A 26,406-nucleotide genomic window follows, 5' to 3' on the forward strand; every position below is an offset into this window, starting at 1 on the left:
GATCAATTGTTGTTGCTGGTGAGGGAATTCTGTGGTTGCTGCTGGTGGAGGAAATGTATTGCTGCTTGCAGGGGAATCATTTGTTGGGAGGAATCAATTTTTTCTGCCAGGGGTCGGTCTATACAATTTACTTTTATTCACTACATGGGGTGGTGCTGGGTGGTAGGGTACAGGTGATACTCAGATGTAGTAAGGGATGGAGATAAGTTTTGTTGTCTACTAACAATGTTAGTGGGCATCAAGAAATTAATGACCGTTGGTCTAAAAGCTTTCTTCCAGACTGTAAAAAATAAAAATGTTGCTTTGTAAGTGAAGGTTAACCCAATGCCAACACCTCCCAATGGTCCTATAACTGGACCTTTTTTAAAAGCATATTCCACCTTTTAAATAATAAAAATATAGTAGTACTGAAACAAATAAAAATGTGCATTTTACATGTTCTCCTGCAAAGCATTGCAGTCGCAACCAATGGATTGCAGGTGCAATGCATAGGCTCTTCTAGCCTATTCTTCCAGGTCTGTACTGAGCTGGTTGTAGTACTGTTGGTGGTCTGTACCAAGGAGCTGGAGGAAGTACCAATGGACTGAGTTTGGTGACATCAGTGTGCTTTGCTGCATTGAAAACAAGTCCCTCTGCCATGGTGAATGGAACCACAGCCAGCCGTGCCAAATTCAGTATTAAAAAGAAGCCTGTGTGGAGAAGAACCCCGCGATTCAGGTAAGTTGAATTGTGGAATTCCTGATCATGTGACCACTGTGGTTTGTCGTTCCCATGGGCTTCGATCATAAATGGTGACAGCTCGGTCAGTGTTTTGTGAGCATGCTTTCTTTCAACAGCTGGGCCCCTATGAACACATATATGTCACAGCAAGGAGGGCATTAAAGCGGAACTAAACCCATCGATTTAACAGTTTAAAAAAAAAAAGTTATATGTCGGGATGACTGACTGTCACATTTGCTTGTGCTCTCCACTAAACTGTCAAACCATCAAATGGCTGTAGTCATACCTGATCACATGTGCAGCACTATGGCAGTTGAAAATAAAACAGAGGTTGTGATGGCAGCTACCTTGGCTAAAAAGTATAGGAGGGTTTAGTTCTGATTTAAGGCCCACCTGCATTTCTGCCGTAAATGGGTACTACACTGGGGGAAATAGGCGGTCACTAAACTGTAAGTGGAGGTTAACTGTTGCTGAAGTAAGAACATTTAAAGTGGTTGTAACCTTACAAATTGATTCACTGCCAGCCCCGCTTTTATCCGGCCATAACACACTGTGTAAGTGTTTGTTGAAAACTAAGCCTACAAAGACCTTTTTTTCAGATATCTTCAGGCCAGTCATGTGACTCCCGGCCACTCTCCTACTTCGGTCTATGGGCAACAGCAAGAGAGGTCGAGATCTCCCTCTGACGTCAGCTGGGGAGTACACGTGACTGCAGTGCTGGCTGCTTAGCCCCTCCCACTGTAGCCCTTAGATGGGGAGGAGGGCGGTCGGCGGTCACGTGACCGGCCTGAAGATACCTGAAAAAAAGTATTTATTGGTTTTGTTTTCAACAAATGCTTACACAGTGTGTTATGGCTGGATAAATGAGAGGGGTTGGCAGTGAAATTTTTTAAAGTTTACTACTAATAGCGACAAGAGGGGGGCCATGATTACCCTGTTCCACACACCAAGGGGGACACAGGAACAGGCAGGATCAACCTGTTTTTTAGGCTTGGATAGGGACAGGTTAGACCAGTATTTCTCAAACGCGGTTCCTCAAGGCGCCCCAACAGGTCATGTTTTCAGGGTTTCCCTCAAATGAAACAGATGTGGTTATTAATAAGGCAGTGAAACTGATCAAATCACCTGTACAAAATAATGGACAGCCTGAAAACATGACCTGCTGGGATGCCTTGAGAACTGGCATTGAGAAACGCTGGGTTAGACAGCACAAGCACTGTGCTGTTTAACCTGCTATAAGGGAACAGGATATCTTACTTTCTCTTTCGTTCATAGACGGACACAGCCTTCATTGACCTTAGGGTTATGCTTCTTCCTACCAGGAGATTTAGGCAGAATTCTACAGCACTTAAGGTGTTAAAAACTTTCCTTCATGCTGCTCCTCCCAGGGGGCGTGGCTCCCCCAGGCATAACCCACACCCTGCTTTAGCAGCCTCAGTTTGTTTTCTGCCTAACGACAGGAGGTCAAGGCTATCTCTGGAGTTCCTGGACTCTGGAGTTTTTTTCTGGCGATTTTTCTCGCTTTTTTTTTATTATTTTGTTCCTGCATTTTTGAATCCTGCGATTCTTCTATCAACAGCCGACTGGGTGACAGGCTGGGTCCTCGACTCTTGTAGTCCCCCCATGTTCGGCCTTCGAGCGTGTGCCGGCCCTCAGCTCAGCTTTGGGACGTCCACGACAGGCCCCATTGCTTCAGGGGCGGCCGGGGAACTTTGGTTCTAGGGCACACATATGACCGGTCTCTATGGCTTTGTCACAGTGTGTCTGGCCGACAGCCATGCCGTTTACGGACGTTGGTTCTGTCTGGAATACCTCCAGCCGGGTAGTCGCAGGACAGGTAAGTAGTGGCCCCTTACTCAGGTAAGTGGTCTGGCTGGTGGTTTCCCTGGGGAAGTCGACTGAGGGTCCGCCCTGCTTTCCTCTCTCCCCTTCCTCTCCCTCCTTCCCCTGACTGGGTAGTGGCTGTGAAGGGGGGCCTCCTGGGTTTTCTTTGTTACCACCGGAGCCCGTGTGTTGTTAGGGGGACTGTGTTGTTACTCTGGGGGGTGCTGCTGTGTGCTGCTGTGTTCTATGAGGTAATTTTTACCTCAGACAGCGGCCGTCTTGGAAATCTCCTTGGTAACGCTGTGATTCTTTTCTGAGGTAACAAAGCAGTCAGTGCTGCTGTGTTCTATGAGGTAATTTTTACCTCAGATGGTGGCCATCTTGGAAATCTCCTTGGTAACACTGTGATTCTTTTCTGAGGTAACAGACAAAGCAGTCAGTGCTGCTGTGTTCTATGAGGTAATTTTTACCTCAGATGGTGGCCATCTTGGAAATCTCCTTGGTAACACTGTGATTCTTTTCTGAGGTAACAGACAAAGCAGTCAGTGCTGCTGTGTTCTATGAGGTAATTTTTACCTCAGATGGTGGCCATCTTGGAAATCTCCTTGGTAACGATGTGATTCTTCCCTGAGACACAGCCTCTGGTCAGTTTTAGTGCTGTTACAGTTTTAGTGCTGTGAATCTTCCATGAGGTGAATACACATCACAGTCAGCACATCAGAGCACACCTGAGGTTTTTCAGCTCCCTCTGCAGCTGGGTGGGGTGGTGAATACCGGGGGCCCCCATGCTCTGCAATAGCAGCAAGGAGGTGACCAGTGGGTTTTTTTGTCCTGCCTTGCAGGGTGGGTGACTCAGCGCTGACACTATGGAACTCAAGCTATGCCTGAGTTAACCCTTACCGCCCCTCCCCCTGCCACATCTGTTATGTTGGCTGTCCTGGGTTTCTTGCCAGGTTTGAAGCAGCTAGTGCCCGGATGGGGGGTAAAAAAGCGCCCCCTCCCTGAAGCCTGCTTCTGGGGATGACACAGAATCGCTGTTTTTTTCTGGTTCTGTTATGTCAGAGGCTGCGGGTTTTAACCCTTATGGATAGTGAGGATGACTCTGCTGCAGTCAGTTGCTGGCAAGAATTTGTTGGAGCTCTTGTTTCTGCGGTGCGTGAGGCTCTAAAAATTGAGGATGTGGCGGAGACACCTCCGTGTCAGTACCAGCAGACTACCACGCATCGCTGAAGTGTTTCCTTGTGTTCCTTATTTGGACTATATGTTATACAAGGAATGGGATGCACCGCAAAAAGTTTGTCAAAAAACTTTGCAACCAGTTACCCCCTTGAGGGGGGCTTTAAAAAAAAAAAAAAAAAAAAAAAAAGTAGGTCTCTCCTCCGCCAGTGGACCCCCCTGTGTCCAGACTGCGCAAGGCCACCACATTGCCTGTGGAAGGGGCTCCTGCATTTCAGGATCCCGCTGATAGGAGAGTGGAGGCCGTGGCCCGCTCCCTATTCACGGTGGTGGGTTCGACGGTGAGGCCGGCTCTGGCCGGGGCCCTGGCAGGCCCCGACTAAAAGGGCGAAGCTCCTGCTGCAGGAGCTGGAAGAAGGACCTCTAAGGTGGCCTTGGTGATCACCGTTAAGGGTGAACGGTCCTTTTGGGTCTTCCCTGACTGGCATCATTGAGGATGCCACAGGTGTTAAGCGCATGCTGTTCCCACGGTTTGGGAAGGGCTAGGGACCTCGCCCTGTGCAAGGACCCTCCTTGCCTACCTCCGAGCGTTTTTTCGCTCGCCCTGTGCGGTGGGGGTAGGTCTACATGGTGCTTGAATCCCCGCTGCGGGGTAGCAGCGCACCGGATACCGCATGCCTAACAAGTCTGCGGACATACCTGCTTCCGCCTGAAGGTCTGCTCCCGCCCGTGTCTCGGGTGGGAGACTGGCTTCGCATTGCGAAGTGTTTTCCTTGGGGTACAAGATTGAGTTTCTCTCTTGTCTGCCAAACAGGTTTTTTCCCTCCGGCTTCTGGCCTCCTCCGGTTCGCCGGTTGACTCCGTCAGGGGCTGTCCAGGATCTTCTGGTCAGGGGAGTGATTGTGCCGGTTCCCTCGTTGGAACGGTCTCGGGGTTTTACTCCATTCTGTTTGTGTCCCCATGGAGGATGGGGCCCGGTCGATCCTGGGCCTCAAGTCCCTCGTTTTGTTTTGTCAGGTTTTTCTGGCATCCTTGGATGTCATGAACGTGTACCTGCATATCCTCAAACCACCAGAGATTCTGTGCTTTGCGGTCGGGGGGGACCATTTTCAATGGTGTCCTTCCCATTCGGCGGGTTTTCGCCAAGGTGCTCGTACCGATACTGGCCCGGCTGTGACAGCGGGGGTTTGTTATCATGGGATGTCTGGACGACATTCTCCTACGAGCTTCTTCGAGCTCTGCATTGGTGGAGCCGTGTCTATCACGTGTCAGGCTCTCCGAGTGTTCGGCTGGTTTCTGGATTGTCCTGAAATCAGGGTTGATTCCGTCTCAGGGATACCTGAGACTGGTCCTGGATTCCTCCGGGGCGGGAGTGTTTTTCTCCTAGCGGAAAAACTTCAGACTCTGCTATCTGCTGTGCAGCAGTTGCCGACCCAGAAGCGGTCATCTCTGCGATTCTGCAGGAAGGTTCTGGGTCAGTTGGTAGCCTCTTTCGAGGCGGTTCCGTATGCCCAATTCCACGCCAGGGTACTACGGAGGGAACTGCTGTCACGATGGGACTAGCTTCCGTCATCTCTGGATTACCAGATTCAGTTGAGTCATCTGATCATGTCTCCCCTGGTATGGTGACTGGCGTTTCCAGTGCTTCGGGCCGGAAAGTCATTTTTCTGCAGGCCACTGGACAGTGGTCACGACGGATGCCAGCCTCTCCGGTTGGGGAGGGGCGCTTGGGGCACCCAGTCAGCCCAGGGGCACTGGACTCAGGTGGAGTCCTGCCTACTGATCAACGTTCTGGAGCTCCGAGCAATCAAGCTTTGCCTTACCAGGTGGTCCCTGGATCTACAGGGCCGACCGGTCAGGATCCTGTCCGATAACACCACGTCCGTGGCGTAGGTTGATCATCAGGGAGGCACACGGAGTTCTGTTGCAGCGACGGGGGTCGCGCGCATCCTTTCGGTGGGCTGAAGGGTCCGTTCCGGCTCTATCGGCCGGGTACATTCCGGGAATACGGAATTGGCTAGCCGACTACCTAAGTCGCACTGCACTGGGCCAAGGAGAGTGGTCTCTCCACCCGCAGGTGTTTCGGGGTCTGTGCCGAAAGTGGGGCACTCCGGACGTGGACCTTCTAGCGTTCCGTCTCTATATCGGTAGGTGCCACGGTTCGTGGCCAGGTTTAAGGACCCGTGGGCGGACGCGTCAGGCGCGTTGGTGGCTCCTTGGGGTCGCTGTCGCCTACTTTACACCTTCCCTCCTCGGAAGCTTCTTCCTCGCCTGCTGCGCAGAGTAGAAGCTGTAGGGATTCTATCGGTCCTGATTGCCCCAGATTGGCCGCGTCGCTTCTGGTACGCGGACCAGGTGCGTCTGCTGGCAGACGCCCCCTAGCGTCTTCCCCTGGGAATTGATTTTCTGTTACGGTGCAATCTTCCACCCTGTTTCACAGCCACCGGCCTTAGCGGCGTGGCTGTTGAGAGCCAGGGGCTTAAGGACTGAGGCCTATTGGGCTCGGTGGTCTCTACCGTGCTGCCTGCACGGAGGTCTACCTCACGTAGGTTTTTTCCTCATACATGGAAGGCCTACTTCTCTGTGTGTGGGGAGATGAACTGGCACTCTCGTACATGCGTTGTGTACAGGATTCTGCTGTCTTTGCAGCAGGGAGTGGTTCAGGCTCTCGCCTTACGTACGGTTAGGAGCCAGATTTCTGCTCTGGCTGTTTTTTACTTGCAGCGACCCTTGGCATAGCACTCCTGGGTGCGTGCGTTGGGTCACGGGGTCTGGCAGGTGGCCCCTCCGGTGCGCCCTCCATTACCCCCATGGGACTTGAATTTAGTCCTTTCAGTGCTTCGGGATGCTCCCTTTGAGGACATTCGGGAGGTTTTTTGTTTTATTGTCACAAAAGGTGATTTTATTTCTGGTAGCAATTACCTCGATCAGACGGGTGTCTGTCTGTTCTGGTGGCCTTGTCTTGCAAGGCTCCCTGCTTGGTCATCCGTAAGGATGAGGTGGTGCTGCGGCCGCAGCCGTTTTTCTCCCTAAGGTCGTTTCGGCTTTTCACTTGGATGTGGACATTGTTCTTCCATCCTTGTGTCCTCAGCCGAAGAACCCGAAGGAGGCCACTTTACATTCTTTGGATGTGGTTCGGGCCCTTCGAGTTTACTTGTCGGCGACAGCTCCGTTCCGGATGTCGGACTCGCTGTTCGTGTCTGTGTCCGGTCCCAGTAAGGGCCTGGCAGTTTCGTCGGCCACCATTTCCAGGTGGATCCGACGGATTGTGCTTCAGGCCTATGCCCTGAAGGGCGGGCGCCCCCCTTTCGGGTCATGGCGCATTCGACCAGGGCGATCGGGGCCTCTTGGGCTTTCCGACACCAAGCCTCTGTGTTACTGGTGTGTAAGGCTGCGACCTGGTCGTCGGTCCACGCTTTTTCAAAGTTTTATATGGTGGATGTGAGTGCATCTTCGGATGCCTCCATTGGCCGCAGGGTGTTACAGGCGGCAGTTTAAGGTTGGAGTTCCTCCGTTGAGTAACTCCGGTTTTTGTTTGGGGTGTAACCTGTTTTTGCTGTGTTATTTTTCCCACCCCTCGAATTTTTTTGACACTGCTTGGGGACGTCCCTAAGGTCAATGAAGGCTGTGTCCGTCTATGAACGAAAGAGAAAAAAGGATTTTTGTACTCACCGTAAAATCCATTTCTCTGAGTTCATAGACGGACACAGCACCCACCCCTCCTTTGTTTGTACTGCTTGTTACGAACTGAGGCTGCTAAAGCAGGGTGTGGGTTATGCCTGGGGGAGCCACGCCCCCTGGGAGGAGCAGCATGAAGGAAAGTTTTTAACACCTTAAGTGCTGTAGAATTCTGCCTAAATCTCCTGGTAGGAAGAAGCATAACCCTAAGGTCAATGAAGGCTGTGTCCGTCTATGAACTCAGAGAAATGGATTTTACGGTGAGTACAAAAATCCTTTTTTTTTGGGGGGGGGGGGGGGGGGGGGGGTTACAACCACATATTATAGATGAAAATTTCAAGCCTGCTTGCTAATGTAAAGTGCAGTAAACTGCATTGTTTTGCCTGCTCTAAACTAATGGAAGGTGGAATCTTGTTGCTATGCATTGCTGCATTAAGCACTGTGAGAATTTGACGATTCCTTGTTATTTCTGTCTGTTAGGAACGACTGGAGCAAGAAAGGAAAGAAAAGAAGAAGCTGAAAGAGAAGGAAAGAAAAGAGCGTTTAAAAAAAGAAGGAAAGCTGCTGACAAAATCGCAGAAAGATGCCCGGGCTCGTGCCTTGGCTACTCTGAATTTCCTTCAAGCACAGGGTGTGTATAATTGCTTTGTGGAATTCTACCAAAACATATTTATTTTTCTTTTAGATTTGGACAGAGTACTTTTGGCAGTATTTTTTTTGTCACCATAGGTAAGATTTTCCCTAACTTCCTGTGTTGTCACCAAGATGGCAAGCCAATTTAACCACTTAGCGACTGCCCGCCCGTAAGCGGCCACTGTAGGCAAAGCGATGTACCTGTAAATCACTGCCTATTTCTGGGCTTTAGGGCGCACGCATGTGATTGTAAATGGTGGGAGCCTGTCAGCAAGTCTAGGCCAATGATTTATGCCTGGGACCTGCTGATCGGCTGTGTACATTAACAGCCCACAGCTCTGTGTTGACATTCAACACACAAAGCTCAGTATACAGGGCAAAGCAGGTATGAGAAACTCAGAGATCAGTTAGTAAAAGTTACACATAGTTCAGCACATATTTAACCCCTTGATCACCCTAGATGTTAACCCCTTACCCAACCAGTGTCATTAGGAGCCTGAGCGGCACCTATACTTTGCATTTGATTACAGTGTATAGTATTATGACTGTATTGATGTCAGTGGCAGTTAGTCAGTTCCCCCCAGCGTCAGTTAGTGTCGGATCGCCCACTGCACTCCCGTTATAAGTTGTTGATTGGTAGTATAAAAAAATAAAAATTCCAATATCTATACCATAGTTTGTCTACGCTTTAACTTTCACGCAAACCAATCGGTATACACTTATTGGAATAATTTTTTTTTTAAATCATGTAGCAGAATACATTTTGCCCAACATTTATGAAAACAATTTTTTTTTTTTTTTTTCGGTCTTATCTTGTTTATATTGCAAAAAATCAAATGCAACCAAAAAATCTTTGTGTGGGGGGGAGATACACATTTTATTTGGGTACCGCATTGCATGACCGTGGAATTGCTAGTTAAATATCGCAGTGGCGCAAATCGAAAAAAATGGCCTGGTCAGGAAGGGGGTAAAATCTTACAGAGCTCCAGTGGTTAAATCCTTTCAGTAGGGACACAGAGCAATGCAGTCCCACCTTTCCTTACTCTGTCCAGAAGTGTTTTTTATTTCCTTGTAGTATTATGTTAAATATGTGTATCTACTGTTTACCTTTCAAAATCATTTTCTTTCTTCCTGCTTCTACAGACCTGGGTTCTATAGCAAATGAGGTCCTGTGCTTGTTTTTACCCTTGCTTTGTTTTAACAGGTGTTGAAGTGCCATCTAAGGATGCTCTGCCAAGAAAGAAGCCTATTTATGAAGACAAAAAGAAAAAGAAGCAACAGCAGCAGACACTTAATAAAGAAGGTAATTGTTATTTGGTTAGTTGCCATGTTGTTGCATATATACACTCACCGGCCACTTTATTAGGCACACTTTGCTAGTACCGGGTTGGACCCCATTTTGCCTTCAGAACTGCCTTAATTCTTTGTGGAATAGATTCAACAAGGTGTTGGAAACATTCCTCAGAGACTTTGGTCCATATTGATATGATGGCATCACGCATTTGCTGCAGATTTGTTGGCTGCACATCCATTATGCAAACCTCCCATTCCACCACATCTTAAAGGTGCTCTATTGGATTTAGATCTGGTGACTGTGGGGGCCTTTGGGGAACAGTGATCTCATCGTCATGTTCAAGAAACCAGTGGTGAGATGATTTGAGCTTTGTGCCATGGTGCATTATTCTGCTGGAAGGAGCCATCAGAAGATCCGTACACGGTAGTCATAAAGGGATGGACATGGTCAGCAACAATACTCGGGTAGGCCGTGGCATTAAAAACAATTCTCACTTGGTATTAAGGTGCCCAACGTGTGCCAAGAAAATATCCCCTACACCTCCACCACAACCAGCCTCACTGGATATTTTCTGTTTTTCATTTATTCTCTGTAAACCCTAGAGATGGTTGTGCGTGAAAATCCCAGTAGAGCAGCAGTTTTTGAAATACTCAGACCAGCCTTCTGGCACCAACAACCATGCCAGGTTTAAAGACACTAAAAGTGGAGTTCCACCCAGAAGTGAAACTTGTCTTATCTGACTCCCCCCTTCTAGTGCCACATTTGGGGGGAGCCAGTACCTGTTTTTGACAGGTACCCTGTCCCCACATCTGTCGTAAGTTTGGCCCCCTCCTCCTTCCCCTGCTCTCAGGCCAGTATGAGAGCACAGCACACTTCACACATGCGCAGTAGGGACCCGGCCGCAAAGCCGCAATGTAGCACCCAACAGCCGACGGAAACATCAGCTGCGTTGCAGACATCACTGTATTCCAGGACAGGTAAGTGTCCTATTATTAAAACTCAGCAGCTACAGTTTTTGTACGGGAAGGCCAGAACACCACTTTAAAAAACCCTTTCTTCACAATTCTGATGCTCGGTTTGAACTCTCCACCACGTCTAGATGCCTAAATGCATTGAGTTGCTGCCATGTGATTGGCTAATTAGCAATTTGTGTTACTAAGCAATTGAACAGGTTTACCTAATAACATGGCTGGTGAATGCAGACTGAAGGTGCTAATAGTCTGTCAGAACATACTGGCTCACCTTCTGCACCCTACACATAAAAAATGTTATGAGACCTCGGATTATGCAGCAATCATTGTTGGCTTACACTCATCAATTCTTGTCAAAGTGTTGTCCAAATCTCATGTTGAGTCATTTGTGTGTGGCGAATGCAGGTTTTTGTTGACCTTTTGATGCATCCCAAATAATTTCCACAATATATAAACCATAATGCAAAGACCTCCAATTGATCAGGAAAGTCCTGTGTCAGAGAGAAAAACAAATAGTACAATACTAGTTCATATAAATAGGCCAAAAAGTATGTTCACAAGTGATAAACTGATGTGCATAATTGTGGAGATCAGGAAAAACCACGCTGGTTTGCCATGGCGTTCTTGCCCATTTTGAGCATGCCCTTTCCATTTAGGCATTTTAAACTTTATTTGTTTTGTCAGTTTCTTCTGCTAGAGCAATTGACAGAGTAGCCTTTAGATCTGACGCTAATCCAATGTATTTACGTGTGAATTACATTTATTTTTTTCACTTCAGTAGTATAGATCCTTTTTAATTATGAAAAATTAGAATGTAAATGGTAAACTGTCTATATTCCTTTCAGAGCCAATGGAAGCAAGCTCTCCAGTTGAAGAAGTTGCTGAATCTCCAGTGCCAGAGAAAGAGGAGATACTGTTGCCAGCAGAGCCTGTTGGTAAGTATTGCATCATTTTGTCCGGGAGGAGAAAACTAAAACGGTATCTACCATAGCCTGCTGATGACTTTTTTTTTTTTACCATAGGCTTATAAAGTGAGAAGCACTGCAAAGCATTACAGCCTTTGAGCAAAAAAAGTATCCCATAAACCACGCATCACTGTAAGTCCACTGTAAAATGTGGCACGCTGTCTCAGCCCAGGGGTGTGGCCTGGTTGGAGCTTTGGCTAAGACTGCCACATACTCCTTTAGGCCCCATTCACACCTAGGCGTTTTTACGCCTGAAGCGCACTGCTCACAAACGCCAGAGGGGAGAATTAACATTATTCCCTATGGTGACTGTTCACACCTGAACGCCTGAACGCCCAAACGCCTGTCGCGCGAAGCTCAAACAAGTCCCGGACCTTTTTTTGTCGCGCGAATCGAGCGACAGAGGCGTTTGAGCGTTTTTTTTTCCCCATAGAAAGTAATGGGAAACGCGCGTATTGAGCGTATCGCGCGACAACAGGCGTTTGCTATGGGCGTTTCGTCGCTTTAATCAATAGAACTTGTCGCCCATGCAGAAGATTAAAAAAAATCTACCAACATAGCAACAAGTGATGAAAAGATGATAATTTTTCCTATTGGCTAAAATAAGAAACGCCGAAGTACAAAAACGTCGCACGACGCTGTATGCAAACGCGCAAATAAGCATGAATACGCGCGAAAAAAAACGCCCGAAAAAACGACCGAACGCCCTACGCTCAGGTGTGAATGCAGCCTTAGGCTCCATGCACACTGGATTAAAAATGCTGCTTCTACAGGAGTTTTGTGTTTTTTACCTGTAGAAGCAGCTCAAAGTTACCCTATGTGTCCATGCACATTAGGACTATTACAGACATGTTTTGAGGCAGGGGAAAAAAATATATATATATTTTTTGTTTGGACATTTCTGGCACAAAAAAATGCAAAACTCATTTAAAAACTTTACCAAAATTGCTCTATATGAGAGTTTTTTTTCCTGCTAAGGGAACTGGCATTTTTTTTAAGCCCAGTGTGCATGGAGCCTTACAGTGGACTTGCAGCGATGTGCGTCTTATGGGATACTTTTCCTGCTACGTGGTGACATCTGGAGTTGAGATGAGCTCCATTCCCAGCTGGCACTCCCAGCATTTGACATCGGAAGAGGACCCTCCAAGAGCCTGAGCGGCACCTATACTTTTCATTTGATTACAGCTATTGAGTTCCTTAGGTTGCTTGCAGTTGGGTGCCAGACTTGTCCCAGGACCTTCAGCCACCCTTCCTGTGACTTGCAAAATTTTCATTTGTCATTCATGGAGCTTTCATCACAAGCTATCATGGATAGCTTGTGATGAGACGCAGGTAGCCATAGCCTAGCATCAGCCTTGTTCGAGGCTGGTAAGCTGCAGCAGGGGCCAATCTGTCAGTGATGCCCTGCAAATCATACTGTAACTTGTTGGCTTATCATCCCTAGCCATTCCATAAGGAAACAAAATAAAAACTTCTGCATGTTTGAAGTGCGTGCACCTAGAAGTGTCCTATACATCTAGAACCTTGCTTTTTACAGCAGTTAGAGCTTTCTGGCAACAACCCCCCCCCCCCCCCTTTCCACATTGCTCTGAGCAGTACGTAGGATTGGCTATCCCAGTGGCCAAAAAGAATGTGCAGAAGGCTCGGAAGGAGGAGGCAATCTTGGCCATAAACAGGCAATGCCTAAACTTTGCTTGCCAGAATGGCCTGCAATTCTTCTGTAAACACAGGGCTAGATTCAGATAGATTAGCGGATCTTTAGATCCGCGTAATCTATCTGATTTACGATCCGCCAGCGCAAGTTTGAGAGGCTAGTGCTGTATTCAGTAAATCCCCCGGCGGAATTCAAATTCCGCGGCTAGGGGGAGTGTAGTATTTAAATCAGGCGCGTCCCCGCGCTGATTTAACTGCACACGCCCCGCCGGCTAAATTTCCCAGCGTGCATTGCTCCAAATGACGTTGCTAGGACGTCATTGTTTCGACGGGAACGTAAATTACGTCCATCCGTATTCGCGACCGACTTACGCAAACAACGTAAAATTTCAAAACTCCGTGCGGGAACGACGGCCATACTTAACAGGATACGCCGCATATAGCAGGGGTAACTAGCCACCGGAAAAAGCCGAACGTAAACGACGTAAAAAAAAAAGCGGCGGGCGTTCGTTTCTGAATCGGTGGATCTCCTCATTTGCATTTTCGTTGCGTATACAAATGGAAGCGCCACCTAGCGGCCGGCGGGAGATTGCAGCCTAAGATCCGACGGTGTAAGTCACTTACACCTGTCGGATCTAAGGGACATCTATGCGTAACTGATTCTTATGAATCAGTCACATAGATCCGACTGTCGGATCTCAGAGATATGACGGCGTATCAGGAGATACGCCGGCGTATCTCTATCTGAATCTGCCCCACAGTCTTTTGGAGTGTGATGGGGTATAAGCAGATTTTTCTGTGTGCCTGCAGCAAGGTGTTTGGTTTCATGACCATTTCTGTTTAAATTGCCACAAAGCTCAAGCTGTATTTTAATTGAAGGACAGGCAAATTTGAAGTTACCACTTGTCTTCTGGTAAGTTTGTCTTCTAACTGATAACCGTGGACAAATGTTGAAAAAAAATTGACCAACCCCAAAAATGTATCTTGATTATTGGACTTGATTTCATTGAGATGGATCATTACATCACTTTGTCCTGATTGTGCACAGCTTGTAAAGGTGTTTCTTAGATGGGTTATATTAGCGGTCTAAAAATGTCAGCCCTGGGGCCAGATGCAGTTCTTTGCTTGCCTTTTATCCGGCCCTTGGGACACTGTTCCATCCACTGACACCAACAGCGGAGCATCATTCCTTCCGTTGACGCCAACGACATGTCATTGTTTACCCTCTTTGGACATCGGTACATTTTCTACTCCCAATGGTCCTAGTCTTCCTCCCTAAAGTTCTTTAGGACAGTAAACTGGCTTTTTGTTTAGAAAGTTTGGAGACCCCTGGGTTGTATACTTATGTATAATATGTTTGCTGTGTGTAAGTAAAGTGTGATGCAATGTTATTTCTGGCTACATCTGAAATATTCTTCACAGACTTTACAGAGACATTTTGTGCGGCTGACATAAATCAGGATAGTGACACAGATAAAGAAGGTATTTCGTTGCAGGCTATTGCATGGCCGTGTTGTTTGCTAAGGTTTTAAAGAGGTTTGCTGTAAGCTTTGCTTGATTTGGCTTACAAGTTTTTAGCCTTTGGCTGCAGTTTAGATACATTATCTTATAGTGCTCTAGTAAGTGAGTGAGTTGCAGTGTGTTCTAATATTTAGGCTTGGATTCATTTGATGATATCTTTTTTGTGTGAAGTTTTTAGAATGCTTATTAGAAATGAGTTGGTTCTTTTTCAGGCAATTAATACTTGTCAAATTTAGACAAACAATAGTAGACAAATCTAGAAAATTACATTCTTAACAATGGATAGATGTTGAAAACTGCATTGTTAAAAAAAGAAAGTGTTAACATTCGAATGCCAATGGCTAATGCAGTTTCATTATTTTTTCCTGAATTTGCACATGGACGGCTCTTTTTTCTATACCACAAATTACATTTAAATAATGTGACATCATGAATGGTTATATCTTCTATATTCATTCAGCAGTACTATTCTTGTATTGACTGAAAAAGTAGCAGTGATCCATCTTTTACAGACACTACAACTCTTTTGATGCCTGAAAGATAGCATTTTATTCTGTGTGCATTATTGTTTGGTATTATAGATTTATTCTGCACAAATGCTTTTAATTGGACACTCTAAAACATATTTATTAAGAGCTTTAATGAATCTTCAGTCCATTGTGTTGTCATAATAAACAGTTTTTAGGAAAAAAAAATAAAATGGTACATCAACTTATAGATGTGGTAATCCTGTAAATGTATGATAATGATAAAGGGAACCTATCTGTATTGAAACAAGGGGGCTACTATTGAAGGCTTGCTTATGAATGAAGTCACTGACCCAGAACAAGTATATATGTATACAGTATGCCTGACATCTGGGTCACCAAGAAATGAACAAAGGATGATGGCAGCCCAGGTTAATGCACCTTAAAAAAAAAAAAGTGAGGGGCAGAAAAGAGTGGTGATTGACAGTCACCGCTCTCTGCTCAGTGAAGTTCCTTGCGGGGGACAGTTGGAGCCACATATGTGAGTATGCATGTTTTTTTATTTATTTTTTATTTCTCACACTTACCCTCCAAAGGAGCTCCGTGATGGCAGCTCCCACGTGTTTTTCCTGCAGGTTCCTTTTCAAAATCAGGGCCAAATTGCTTTTTCTCCAATGTAGAAGGTAGAAATATGTTTTTATTGTATTACATCTCCACTAACAGGACTGGGGTAAATATAAATGTGATTTATAGAAGAAGAGGAAGAAAAATGTTTGCCCTTTTACAGGTACCCATTTCTAGATAAAGTTGGGAATAGGTGTGTGTACTTCTTGATGGCGTGTTGGGGAAAACGTGTATTTAATTGTTCTCGCACCTAGGGTGTAGAAGAGTAAAAAAGTAAGGGCCCCATACATTCATTGTACTTGATTAATATAATGCCACAGGATTGAGGAGGCTTGCCATGTCAGGGCAGACTTTATCCTATCTATATTCTTTTTTTCATTACAATGAACTTTTCATACCAGCAGGTGAGTTAAAAGGATGTATTTGGCTTTTTATGTTTTTTTTTGTTTCCCTTTAATTGCTTGGATTGGGCCCAATTCAGTTTTACACTATGTTTCTAATTTAATGATATCTTTAAAACTTTTAGAAGCAGAGGATGATGCTGGTGTGGATGACTGGGAAGCCAGAGTGAGTGATGAAGAAGACGAGAAAGGTCCGTGTTTACCTACACTTACATTATGATGTTCTACATAGATTGCTGTGTGCACTAATATTTGTTATTATGTCACTGGATATGTAAAATCAGAAAATGTTATATTTTTACAAGGGTCTTTAAAAACATTCAGACGTCTACGATGTGCGTAGGGAAACTGATTTAGCCATTAGACATGCAGAATGTCTAAAAGTGTATGTCAAGGCAAAAAAAACCCAAACGTATTTATCAAGTCTTTGCAACAATGGCACATTTAATGCCCACCCAGACAATGTACATAAACAGCCAGGTGCGAGTGTCCCCGTTCTGAGTGAATTTACTCGTAAGTCCCTCAGAACAGATGGCCGCACGTGGCCCCATCCTGTGATAGCTGTGTCCTCTGGATACAGCACATCACAGATCATGACAGGGGCACTATTATTAGTCCTCCCGATCATGTGATGGCTGTGTCCGATCGCAGCCATCTTACAGTGTAAACAGAGACACGTGTCTCTGTGTTGGCTCTCCTCACTGAGCTCAGCGAGAGCTCAGTGCAGAGAGGGATGTTGCAGCCTGTGACAGCTCTCTGCGTAATTGATGATTTTAGTTGTAAATTACACACAGACTGCAGCCACCCCCACACAGTACACCAAGCCCCACTGTCCTTGTCCAAGTGCACAAAAGCATCCGTCGGTGTACCAGTGTCCCACTAATAAATAAGTAAAAAATTCAGAGCGCCTTCGTTCCCCCGTGCTCATGTGAAAAAGTGAACGCACATGTTGGTCCTGTACACATACGTAAACAGCGATCGCCGTGAACGTCGGAATGAGAGCAATAATGCTAGCATTGTACCTCCTGTGTAACTCTAAACTCGTAAACCAGTAAAGGCTTATAAAGCGTCGCCTACAGAGATTTTTATATTTCCAAAGTTTGACGCCATTTCACAAGTGTGCACAATTTTAAAACGTGCCGTGTTTGGTATCTATTTACTTGGCGCAACACCATATTTTATATTTTACCAAAAATTTGGGTATGGTCTGTGTGTGCACCGAAATTCATTAAATTGTATTTGTGTTTAGTGTGCAAAATTGCGTTCCAAAAAACGCTGTGCAAATTTGTAAAACCCACCATTTTATTCTCTAGGGCAGGGATAAGCAATTAGTGGACCTCCAGCTGTTGCAAAACTACAACTCCCATCATGCCTCTGCCTCTGGGTGTCAGGCTTGTGGCTGTCAGAGTCTTGCTATGCCTCATGGGACTTGTAGTTCTGCAACAGCTGGAGGTCCGCTAATTGCATATCCCTGCTCTAGGGCCTTTGCTACAAAAATATATATAATGTTTGGGGGTTCTAAGTAATTTTCTAGCAAAAACACTGATTTTTACTTGTGTCAGGAGAAGGCCTGGTCTTAACGTGGATAATGCCTGAAGGTACTCCTTGGACGTTGGGTCTTCTTTCATTTTATAGCGCAATATAAATGATCATTCAAAGCTCGACAGCACTGAAATCTGCCTGTTTTAGAGCCGACAACAGGGTGTGTCTTCTGCACTAAATTCCACCCCTCTCTGTAGCACTGCACTTGCATACATTTGTTTTCTTTCACAGCTAAAAAATGCGGCTGCCTCGACTTCCAAGAGCCTGCCCCACACACTGTATTTGAAAGGCCTCTTGAGACTTTAGTCTGGGGTGTACAGCTGCATACTGTGTATATACAGAAAGGTCTCTTGGGAGATGTAGTTCTGTCAGTGTCCTTGCTTCAGGCCACGGCAAGAATTTTACAAGCCTAGTGAGATCATCAATAAAGTGACAAAATATTTAATGCTGGGACATTTTCTAGAGGGATAAGGGAGGTTTAGCGGTAAATTTGAATAGCGCAGGATATGCGCTTTTTAAGTAAGTGAAGATCAGAGCCAGACTGGAACATCTGTCTGAGTGATACCCCCAACTGAGCCTGAACAAGGACCACACTAAACTGGTTCTATATGTTGTTGTGCTCTTCAGACACAAAGAAAGTCCACATAGAAGTCCAGGAAAAAAGTAATGAAGAGGAAGATGATGATGAAGAGGATGAAGATGATGATGACGATGAAGAGGATGAAGATGATGAAGAGGAAGAAGAAGGGCAGAGCAGTGAGGATGAGAAATCTTCAGATGAAAAGCCAGTAGAATCTCAGCCTGTGGCTTCCAAAGCAGCAGAGAAGAGGCCAGTGAAAGAACAGAGTTCAGATTCGGAGTCTGAATCTGATGATGATCGCACCAAAGAGGAGCAGGCCTATGATAAAGCCAAGAAGAGAATTGAGGTGCTTATATATTTTTCTAAATAAATGCCTAGCTGAACCTTTTTTTTTTTCCTTTTCATCTGAAAATTGTAGCATGCAATCACGTTTTGAATTCTCTTCATGTTTAGTGTAAAGCTGTGAAGATAGAAATAAAGGAACAAAAATTGATGTCTTGTTTTGAAAGGTGCAGAAATTCGCATCTTTGCTTCATTATCTATTATTCATGTACAGTGATAAAATAGAAATTACCTTGGTCCTGTGCTAGGGTAATAATAATGATAAAAAAAAAAAAACCTAGGGTGTTTTTAATTTAGTCAGTATATAAGATGTCTTTTCACATGTTTAACATAAGCCGCCATGAGTTCTTGGGGAGTCTTGGTGGAGGTATAAAGCTAAGCTATATGCAGTCTGAATATTTAGCAAGCCGTTTAGGCTGGTTTACAGTTACAGTATATATGAGCAGCCAAAACTACGGTACTTAAAAGCGGTGGTTCACCCTAAAAACTACATTTTCTTATTCCACTGCCCCCCCACATTACAATCCGATTAAGGCTCTTATTATTTTTTTCATGCTGTACATACCTTAGTACAGCATATTCACCCGTGCATCCGGGTTGCGAGTCCCGCGGGAGTGGGCGTTCCTCACGTGTGTGATTGACATTTTGCCCAAAAACGAGCTCCCCCCCCCCCGTCGCGTAAGCCGCGTCACAATTGGCGAAAGGAGCCGAACGACCATGCGCAGTATAGCGCCGACTCGCCGTTCGGCTCCTTTCGCCAACCGTGACGCGGCTTGCGCAACTGGGGGAGCTCGTTTTTGGGCAAAACGTCAATCACCGGCATGTGAGGAACTCCCGCGGGACTCGCAACCCGGATGCACGGGTGAATATGCTGTACTAAGGTATGTACAGCATGAAAAAAATAATAAGAGCCTTAATCGTATTGTAATGTGGGGGGGGGGGGGCAGTGGAATAAGAAAATGTAGTTTTTAGGGTGAACCACCCCTTTAAACTGTGTGCATAAATTGTATATCAGATTTTTCTATAATCTGCATAAGTTGTTTTGCGATGTGATTTTATACGTTTCAGGTACCATTACTTAAGTGCTACAGTGAGGCATAGGTGTTTATTATACGAACCTTGCATGCATTTCGCCAGTCAAGAGTGCTCCTAGAAAGAATTACCAGCTAGCCAAATGGAACTCATAATTTTGACACATCATATTTTTCTCCTTTTAGAAACGACGTATCGACAACCAGAAAACTATAAATTACCAAGTCCTGCGCGCACCAGTCATTTGTGTGCTTGGCCACGTAGATACTGGGAAGACCAAAATTCTAGACAAGGTATACACATCTCTGCATTTCTGTTTTTAAGAGTTGAATTACAACCATTATGAAAGTGAATGACTTTTTTATAAATGTGTATATATAAAATATATTCTTTATTTTTACTAGAAACGGTATTGCCATTCCAGAAAACAAATGGCAATTCGCATCTATTACAATTCAAACAGTACAGTGCAAGTTATTTTATAGAGCCCACATATCGCGCCCCTATTTGCACTTCTGTTAAGTACAAACAGTATACAGGACGTTCCGTTGGACTTGTGCCACGATCATTGGCGGGCAACCCCTTTTCTCATTTTTATAACTGGAATAAACGCAAGGACCTAACCTGGTCCAAACTCACTTCCAGGAAGTGAAGGAAAATCTCACCCATGGTACATGGATGCCAAAAATTAGTCTGGAGTTATAAGCCTCCCTTCCTCTATCCAAAATTAAAGTCCCCCCCCCCCCCCTTTAGTTCTAATTTTAATGTACATTTAAACCCACAAACAAAAATGTAACGCATTGCAGCTTACCAGTCCTTAAAGTGGTTGTAAACCCGTTTTTTAACTTTTTGCTACAGGTAAGCCTATATTAAGGCTTACCTGTAGCGAGCCTAGATATCTCCTAAACCTGCAATCTCCGGGAGAGATGTCTGCGGCCGGAGGGGGGTCGAGGATGGCTGTGGGGGCTTCGATCTAAGGTAAGTAATGCATAATGAGCTAGTATGCTAGGCATACTAGCTCATTATGCCTTTGTCTTGCAGGGGGTTTTTTCTTCAAATTTTAGGGGTTTACAACCACTTTAAGTGCAGTGGCTGCATTCGTTTTTTATTTTCAACTTTGACGCTGCCAGTAAAACACTTCTTGTCCTAGGGCGACAATGCATACTCACTGTATTCAGAAGCAGTGTTGTCACCCTATACTGCACTCTTGATTTGCACGTCCTTATGCTTTTTTGTGTTTCACAGACGATAGCTGGGAAAGCAGATACCCTTTTGTTTTAAGATCTCGGTTCAGTCCACAGGAATTTACAGGGACAGTAAGGCTACTTTCACACTGAAAGCACCCATTTTCCCCTCCAGCGTTTTGTAGCTTTAGGCTTCAAGCTACAAAATGCTCAGGTGTGAATGGGTCCTAAAGTGATATAAAGGTGTAATTTATACATTTTTAATAACCAACACAAACATCTTATACTTCTCTACTCAGTGCAATGATTTTGCACAGAGCCACCCCGATCCTCCTCTTCCTGGGTGCCCCACAGGCACTCTTCCCAGAGTCCCTTGATGGCAAGCCACTTGCTTTGTGAGCGCTTGTGCGTGCTCACTCCCGAATCCTGCTCTGTGTGCCCATGAAGGTTTTTTACCTTCATGCATTCTATGCATGAAGGTAAAAAAAAATTCAGTATGCAGATCCCCCCTGCAGTCCCTGCTAATACTTACCGATCCAGTGATGTGCACGGTTGCTCTGCTGTGTCTCTGCCTCTTCACTGGCTGAGACACAGCAGCGGGAGCCATTGGCTCTCGCTGCTGTCAATCACAGCCAGTAAGCTAATAAGGAGCAAGCAGGGGGCAGCATACTTATTCTTACTGCTTACTAAAACCTCTTTAGCAGTACACTTTTGTGTGTGTTAGATGCTGGTCCCTTGTTTCATGACTTTCATGCTCTATCCTTTAGACCCCTTTCACACTGGGGCATTTTTCAGGCGCTTTAGCGGTAAAAAATGCACCTGTAAAGCGCCTGAAAGAAGCTGCATCTGCAATCCCTATGTGAAAGCTTGAGTGCTTTCACATTAAAGCGCCTGAAAAATGCCCAGTGTGAAAGGGGCCTTAGCGTTAAAAAAAAGTGCCTGTAAAGCACCTGAAAGAAGCCTCATCTGCAATCCCAATGTAAAAGCCTGAGTGCTTTCACACTGAGGCGCTGCGCTAGCAAAGCATCAAAAAAAGTCCTGCAAGCAGCTTCTTTGCAGCGCTTTAGGAGCGTTGAATCATAAAGTGCCCTTCCCATTGAGGTGCTTTTTTTTACGCCAAAGCGCCTGAAAAACATCCCAGTGTGAAAGATGTCTTGACGGAGCTTTACCAGGCGCTGGCAGTGTGAAAGGGCTCTGAAAGCACTCAGGCGTTCACATTGGGATTGCAGGTGACACTTCTTTCAGGCATTTTACAGGAGCTTTTTTTTTCTCGCCAAAGCGTTTTGAAAAACGCCCCAGTGTGGAAGGGGACTTAGTGATGTAAAAGTCTAAGAAAAAAAGTCTAATGTAAGGGTCTGAAGTCGGCGTGCCAAGGGGGCGTCCAATGCTCTTGATGGTGTCCGATGCTGCAGATTGTTTAGCCGGTGGAGCTCTTAAATGCAGTGGGTTTTGGTGGTGGGAAGGGCAAGTACTGTGTTTCCCCAAAAATGAGACCTACCCTGAAAATAAGCCCTACTGTGATATTTGGGGAGGGCTGCAATATAAGCCCTACCTCGAAAATGAGCCCTAGTTTAAAAGGGTTGTAAATCCCTAAAATGCACTGTATTATATAATGTAAACTGTGTGTGTGTTCGCTACAGCGCTGCTCTCCTTCTCTCCTCCCAGCTGTCAGCGGGGGATCTCGTCCCCCCTGCAGTGCTCGGAGCGGACAAGACCGATCAGGCGGGCAATAAAAGTGCAGAGCGGCTCTCAACTGATCCCCCGCTGCAAGCTGTAGAAGCGCAGAGCGGCACTCCTCTTCTGACAGCTGTTCTTGGAAGGGCCACCCCTCTGTAGTGCTAGGAACGGGGAGAATCAATTAGGCGGGTCACGGAAGCGCTATAAAAACTTATTTATCACAAATGGATTACTGAAACATGCACAGTTTACATTATATAATACAGTGCATTTTAGGATTTTACACGCACTTTTTACTTGGTGCCACTGGGGAATCCTGACAGGCAGGGAGGGAGAGGGGAAAAGAAGACGGCACATGATAAGCCCTACCCCGATAATCCCTACTGGGTCGTTTCTTGCCAAAATTATTATAAGACCCTGGCTTATATTTGGGGAAACATGGTAATAACCTATAGAGGGAGATTTTCTTTAGCCGATTTAAAAAAGTGACACCCACTTCACCTTTTTTTGCTTGTCATTTTTGATTTGTGTTCTCCATCTCAATTTCTTTTTATTTATTTTTTTCATTTTTTTTTTTTTAAAGCTGCGTCATACTCATGTACAAGATGGTGAAGCTGGTGGCATCACTCAGCAAATTGGAGCAACAAATGTCCCTCTGGATGCTTTAAAGGATCAGACTAAAATGGTTAAAAATGTAAGTATCACTTCTGTACAAGGCATGGATTTTTTAGTGGTTGCATTCTTATTCTCTAAATGTTTGATTCATGTCTTACACTTTGAAGCCGACTAGATTTGAGGCAGAGTGCTTAGTCTACATACAAACATAATTCTAGTGTTATACCTGCACATTTCCCGGTCAGTAGTCTATGCTGCTGAAGTGGAGCTGTGCCTTTCGGAACATATTGGGAGACATTTCAGGATTTTACTATGCAATGAATCTGTGCACATTTTTTAAAAGTTTATTTTTTGGGTGACTGTTATCGAAGTGGCTAGGAACATTTAGAGACTGGCGATTTGTTGGCAGTGGAGGAGAGGTTATAATGATATGGATGTGTTTTATGGGATGTTTTTTTTTTATTTATTATTATTACCAGTGTGCTCAAAGTTGTTCATATTTAATTCAGTTTGACAGGGATAACATAAAGATTCCAGGAATGCTGATCATTGACACTCCCGGCCACGAGTCTTTCAGGTATTTCTTTTAGTAGCCATTTAAAAAAAATATTTACCATGTAGTTCAGTATGTTCTTGTAATAATGGTGCTTATCTATTTGGAACATCTGTTTGGGATGGGGTTTAAGCAATCTTTTGCTTTGCCCAAACAGGGAACAGCAACAGTTTTACTTCACTGCTGCCCCCTTGGATTTGTAATTGGGATTTGTAACGGTCACCACCGTTTACGATATTCCAATTCTATTTCCGCTGTCAGCTTATCTGACACTCCACAATCTAGCTGACCGGATCCATTCCATAAGAATTCCCCCAGAATTAAGACGAGACAAGCTCTGTTCTTTCTGAGTCAAATGAAAGAACAAACTTTAATGATATCTTAGATTTTTATGCAGTTACAGGCATGTTACAGTGACAATGAAACTCTCCACCCCCAGCATCACACAATGGGGCTTCAATACACCTTCAGATGGGCTAATTACTAAACCTTCTCCAGACAGCATGGCTCCGCCAAACTGTTCTCACCTACTTCATAATACACATTCCTTAAGTCAGACGTCTGACCTTTAGACTGCTAACTCACAACACATATCTATCATCAATAGCATCTTCACACAATGAAAGGTCTTAGGAGCAGACATACTTGGTTAGCATCTCAACAGCCTAGGTTAAGCATTGAAGTAAACACTCTTATTGACCGGTTGGGGGTCAGCATGAAATCAAACTGTAATATTCCAAGATATCCTGCAAAACATGAATTATCATTTATCCGTCACCCTATGCCCAAAAGGGGCACAGGGTGACGCTAGACCCAAGAGTCATTAGTGACGCTGGCACAGGAGTACCCCCCATCCTTCAAAAGTCTTTGGGTGTCACGGGTCATTCCGTTACAGGATTGTAACAAACAAAAGAAACTGGTTTCTCTTATGTGCCATACACTACATCCCAGCAGCTACTTATGCTTATTTTTCCTTTCCTACTCCACCACTCTGTTTGCTCACAGGAATAAAGAGAGGAAGCCCTGTGCAAGCTCCAAGTTACCCAGATTAAAGATTATACAGGGTTAAAGAATATGTAAACCCAACCTTTCATATTCCTGATATGTGCCTGAAATACCTGGTGTTCTGCCAGTCCCTCTGATTTCCTGTCAAAAACTGACCACACTGGGCATGAGAGCACATGGTTGTCAGTATTCTGGCTGTGCTGGGATATAAGCCTGCTCTCTGCCAATAATCAACTTGTGCTGGGACCCACCCCCCCCCCCCCCCCCCCCGCACAGCCATTTTCTGGGAAGACCCGGGTGCTCCTGTTTCTCCTCCAGCTCTCAGAGTTCCTTATGAACAGAGATTATGTGATTGTTTATTAAAAGGAGGAAAAGGGTATTTATAATGTTTTTATATCTATTCACAAATGTGTTGCAGTTCATTTCTATTTTAAACTGAATGGGTTGTTTTACAAGGTGAGGGTTTACATATACTTTAAGCACTCTTTCCACCACTACTTAACAACATTGGTGATTGGATGCTTGGGTATCTAGCCCTACATTGTAGGAGGAAGGTGAGCAAGTCACATGTCCACATACCTGGCAGTGCCCAGCGTATTTCTGAACTGAACAGAATGCTGGGGGAGTGATGGAAAAGTATGAGCAACTTGGGGGGGGGGGGGGGGGGGGGCGGAGGAATGCAATTAAGAAAACCTGCTGCTTTGCCTTCCATGATCAAAGCACAGGTCCCTGCAGCCTAAACGTTCATTAAAGTGGAGGTTCACCCTAAAAGTTAATTTTTAACCCTAGATTGATGCTCATTTTGTCAGGGGGAATCGGGTAGTTTTTTTAAAATCAAAGCAGTACTTACCGTTTTAGAGAGCGATCTTCTCCGCCGCTTCCGGGTATGGGCTGCGGGACTGGGCGTTCCTATTTGATTGACAGGCTTCCGACGGTCGCATACATCGCGTCCCGATTTGCCAAACGTCGGTGCGCAGGCGCTGTATAGAGCCGCACAGACGTTCGGCTTCTTTCAGCTACTCGTGACGCGATGTATGCGACTGTCGGAAGCCTGTCAATCAAATAGGAACGCCCAGTCCCGAAGACCATACCTGGAAGCGGCGGAGAAGATCGCTCTCTAAAACGGTAAGTACTGCTTCGATTTTAAAAAAACTACCCGATTCCCCTTGCCAAAATGAGCATCAATCTAATGTTACATTTTTTTTTCCGGGTGAGCTCCCGCTTTAAGTGAGGCCCCATACACACGAGAGGATCCATCCGCTGGAATTGATCCGCAGACCGGCTCCAGCGGATAGATCCCCTGGTGTGTACGAGCCAGCGGATCTGTTTCCGCGGATTTTTATCACCTGGGATGGATTTCCAGCGGATAAAAATTTGAAGACATGCTTTCAAATCTATCCGCTTGAATCCATCCCAACGGATTGATCCGCTGGTCTGTACAGACTCACCGGATCAATCCGTCCGAATCAATCCCCCGCATGCGTCGTAATGATTCGACGCATGCGTGGAATTCCTTATATGACAGCGTCGCGCACGTCGCCGCGTCATCATCGCGGCGACGGCGCGACACGTCATCGCGAAGGGATTTCAGAGTGGATTTTGATCCGATGGTGAGTACACTCCATCGGATCAAGTCCGGTGGACTGTATCCGCGGATAAATCCTCCCGTGTGTATGGGGCCTAAGAGTTCTAGTATCATGGTGAAATGTTTTTAACATAGTTGTGTGAATGTTTGCTGATCTTGAATTGGGTGACCATTCCTTTCCTGAGTGTAGTGTTCTAATTCTTAATCCCTAGTAACCTGAGGAACCGTGGAAGCTCGTTGTGTGACATTGCCATCCTTGTGGTGGACATCATGCATGGGCTGGAGCCACAGACCATTGAATCTTTAAATTTACTGAAGAATAAGAAGTGTCCTTTCATCGTGGCTTTAAACAAAGTAAGGACCA

The 26,406-nt window shown here is 45.4% G+C and overlaps 1 protein-coding gene across 2 annotated transcripts in view; it reads left to right on the forward strand.

Moving 5' to 3' along the window:
* The window catches only part of EIF5B (eukaryotic translation initiation factor 5B), a 69,672-nt gene that overhangs the window by 26,412 nt on the left and 16,854 nt on the right, over positions 1–26,406 (forward strand). Inside the window, exons 6-15 of one of the 2 annotated variants that reach the window (XM_040336361.1) lie at positions 7,879–8,029; positions 9,236–9,334; positions 11,142–11,231; positions 14,337–14,396; positions 16,053–16,118; positions 18,097–18,395; positions 19,609–19,716; positions 22,868–22,978; positions 23,409–23,476; positions 26,255–26,396. In XM_040336361.1, the coding sequence (XP_040192295.1) occupies positions 7,879–8,029; positions 9,236–9,334; positions 11,142–11,231; positions 14,337–14,396; positions 16,053–16,118; positions 18,097–18,395; positions 19,609–19,716; positions 22,868–22,978; positions 23,409–23,476; positions 26,255–26,396 (1,194 nt within the window). The remainder of the gene's footprint in view (positions 1–7,878; positions 8,030–9,235; positions 9,335–11,141; positions 11,232–14,336; positions 14,397–16,052; positions 16,119–18,096; positions 18,396–19,608; positions 19,717–22,867; positions 22,979–23,408; positions 23,477–26,254; positions 26,397–26,406) is intronic. The other variant, XM_040336362.1, reaches the window with a different exon arrangement.

This window comes from Rana temporaria, chromosome 2 (genome assembly GCF_905171775.1).
Source record: "Rana temporaria chromosome 2, aRanTem1.1, whole genome shotgun sequence".
Lineage (NCBI taxonomy): Eukaryota > Metazoa > Chordata > Amphibia > Anura > Ranidae > Rana > Rana temporaria.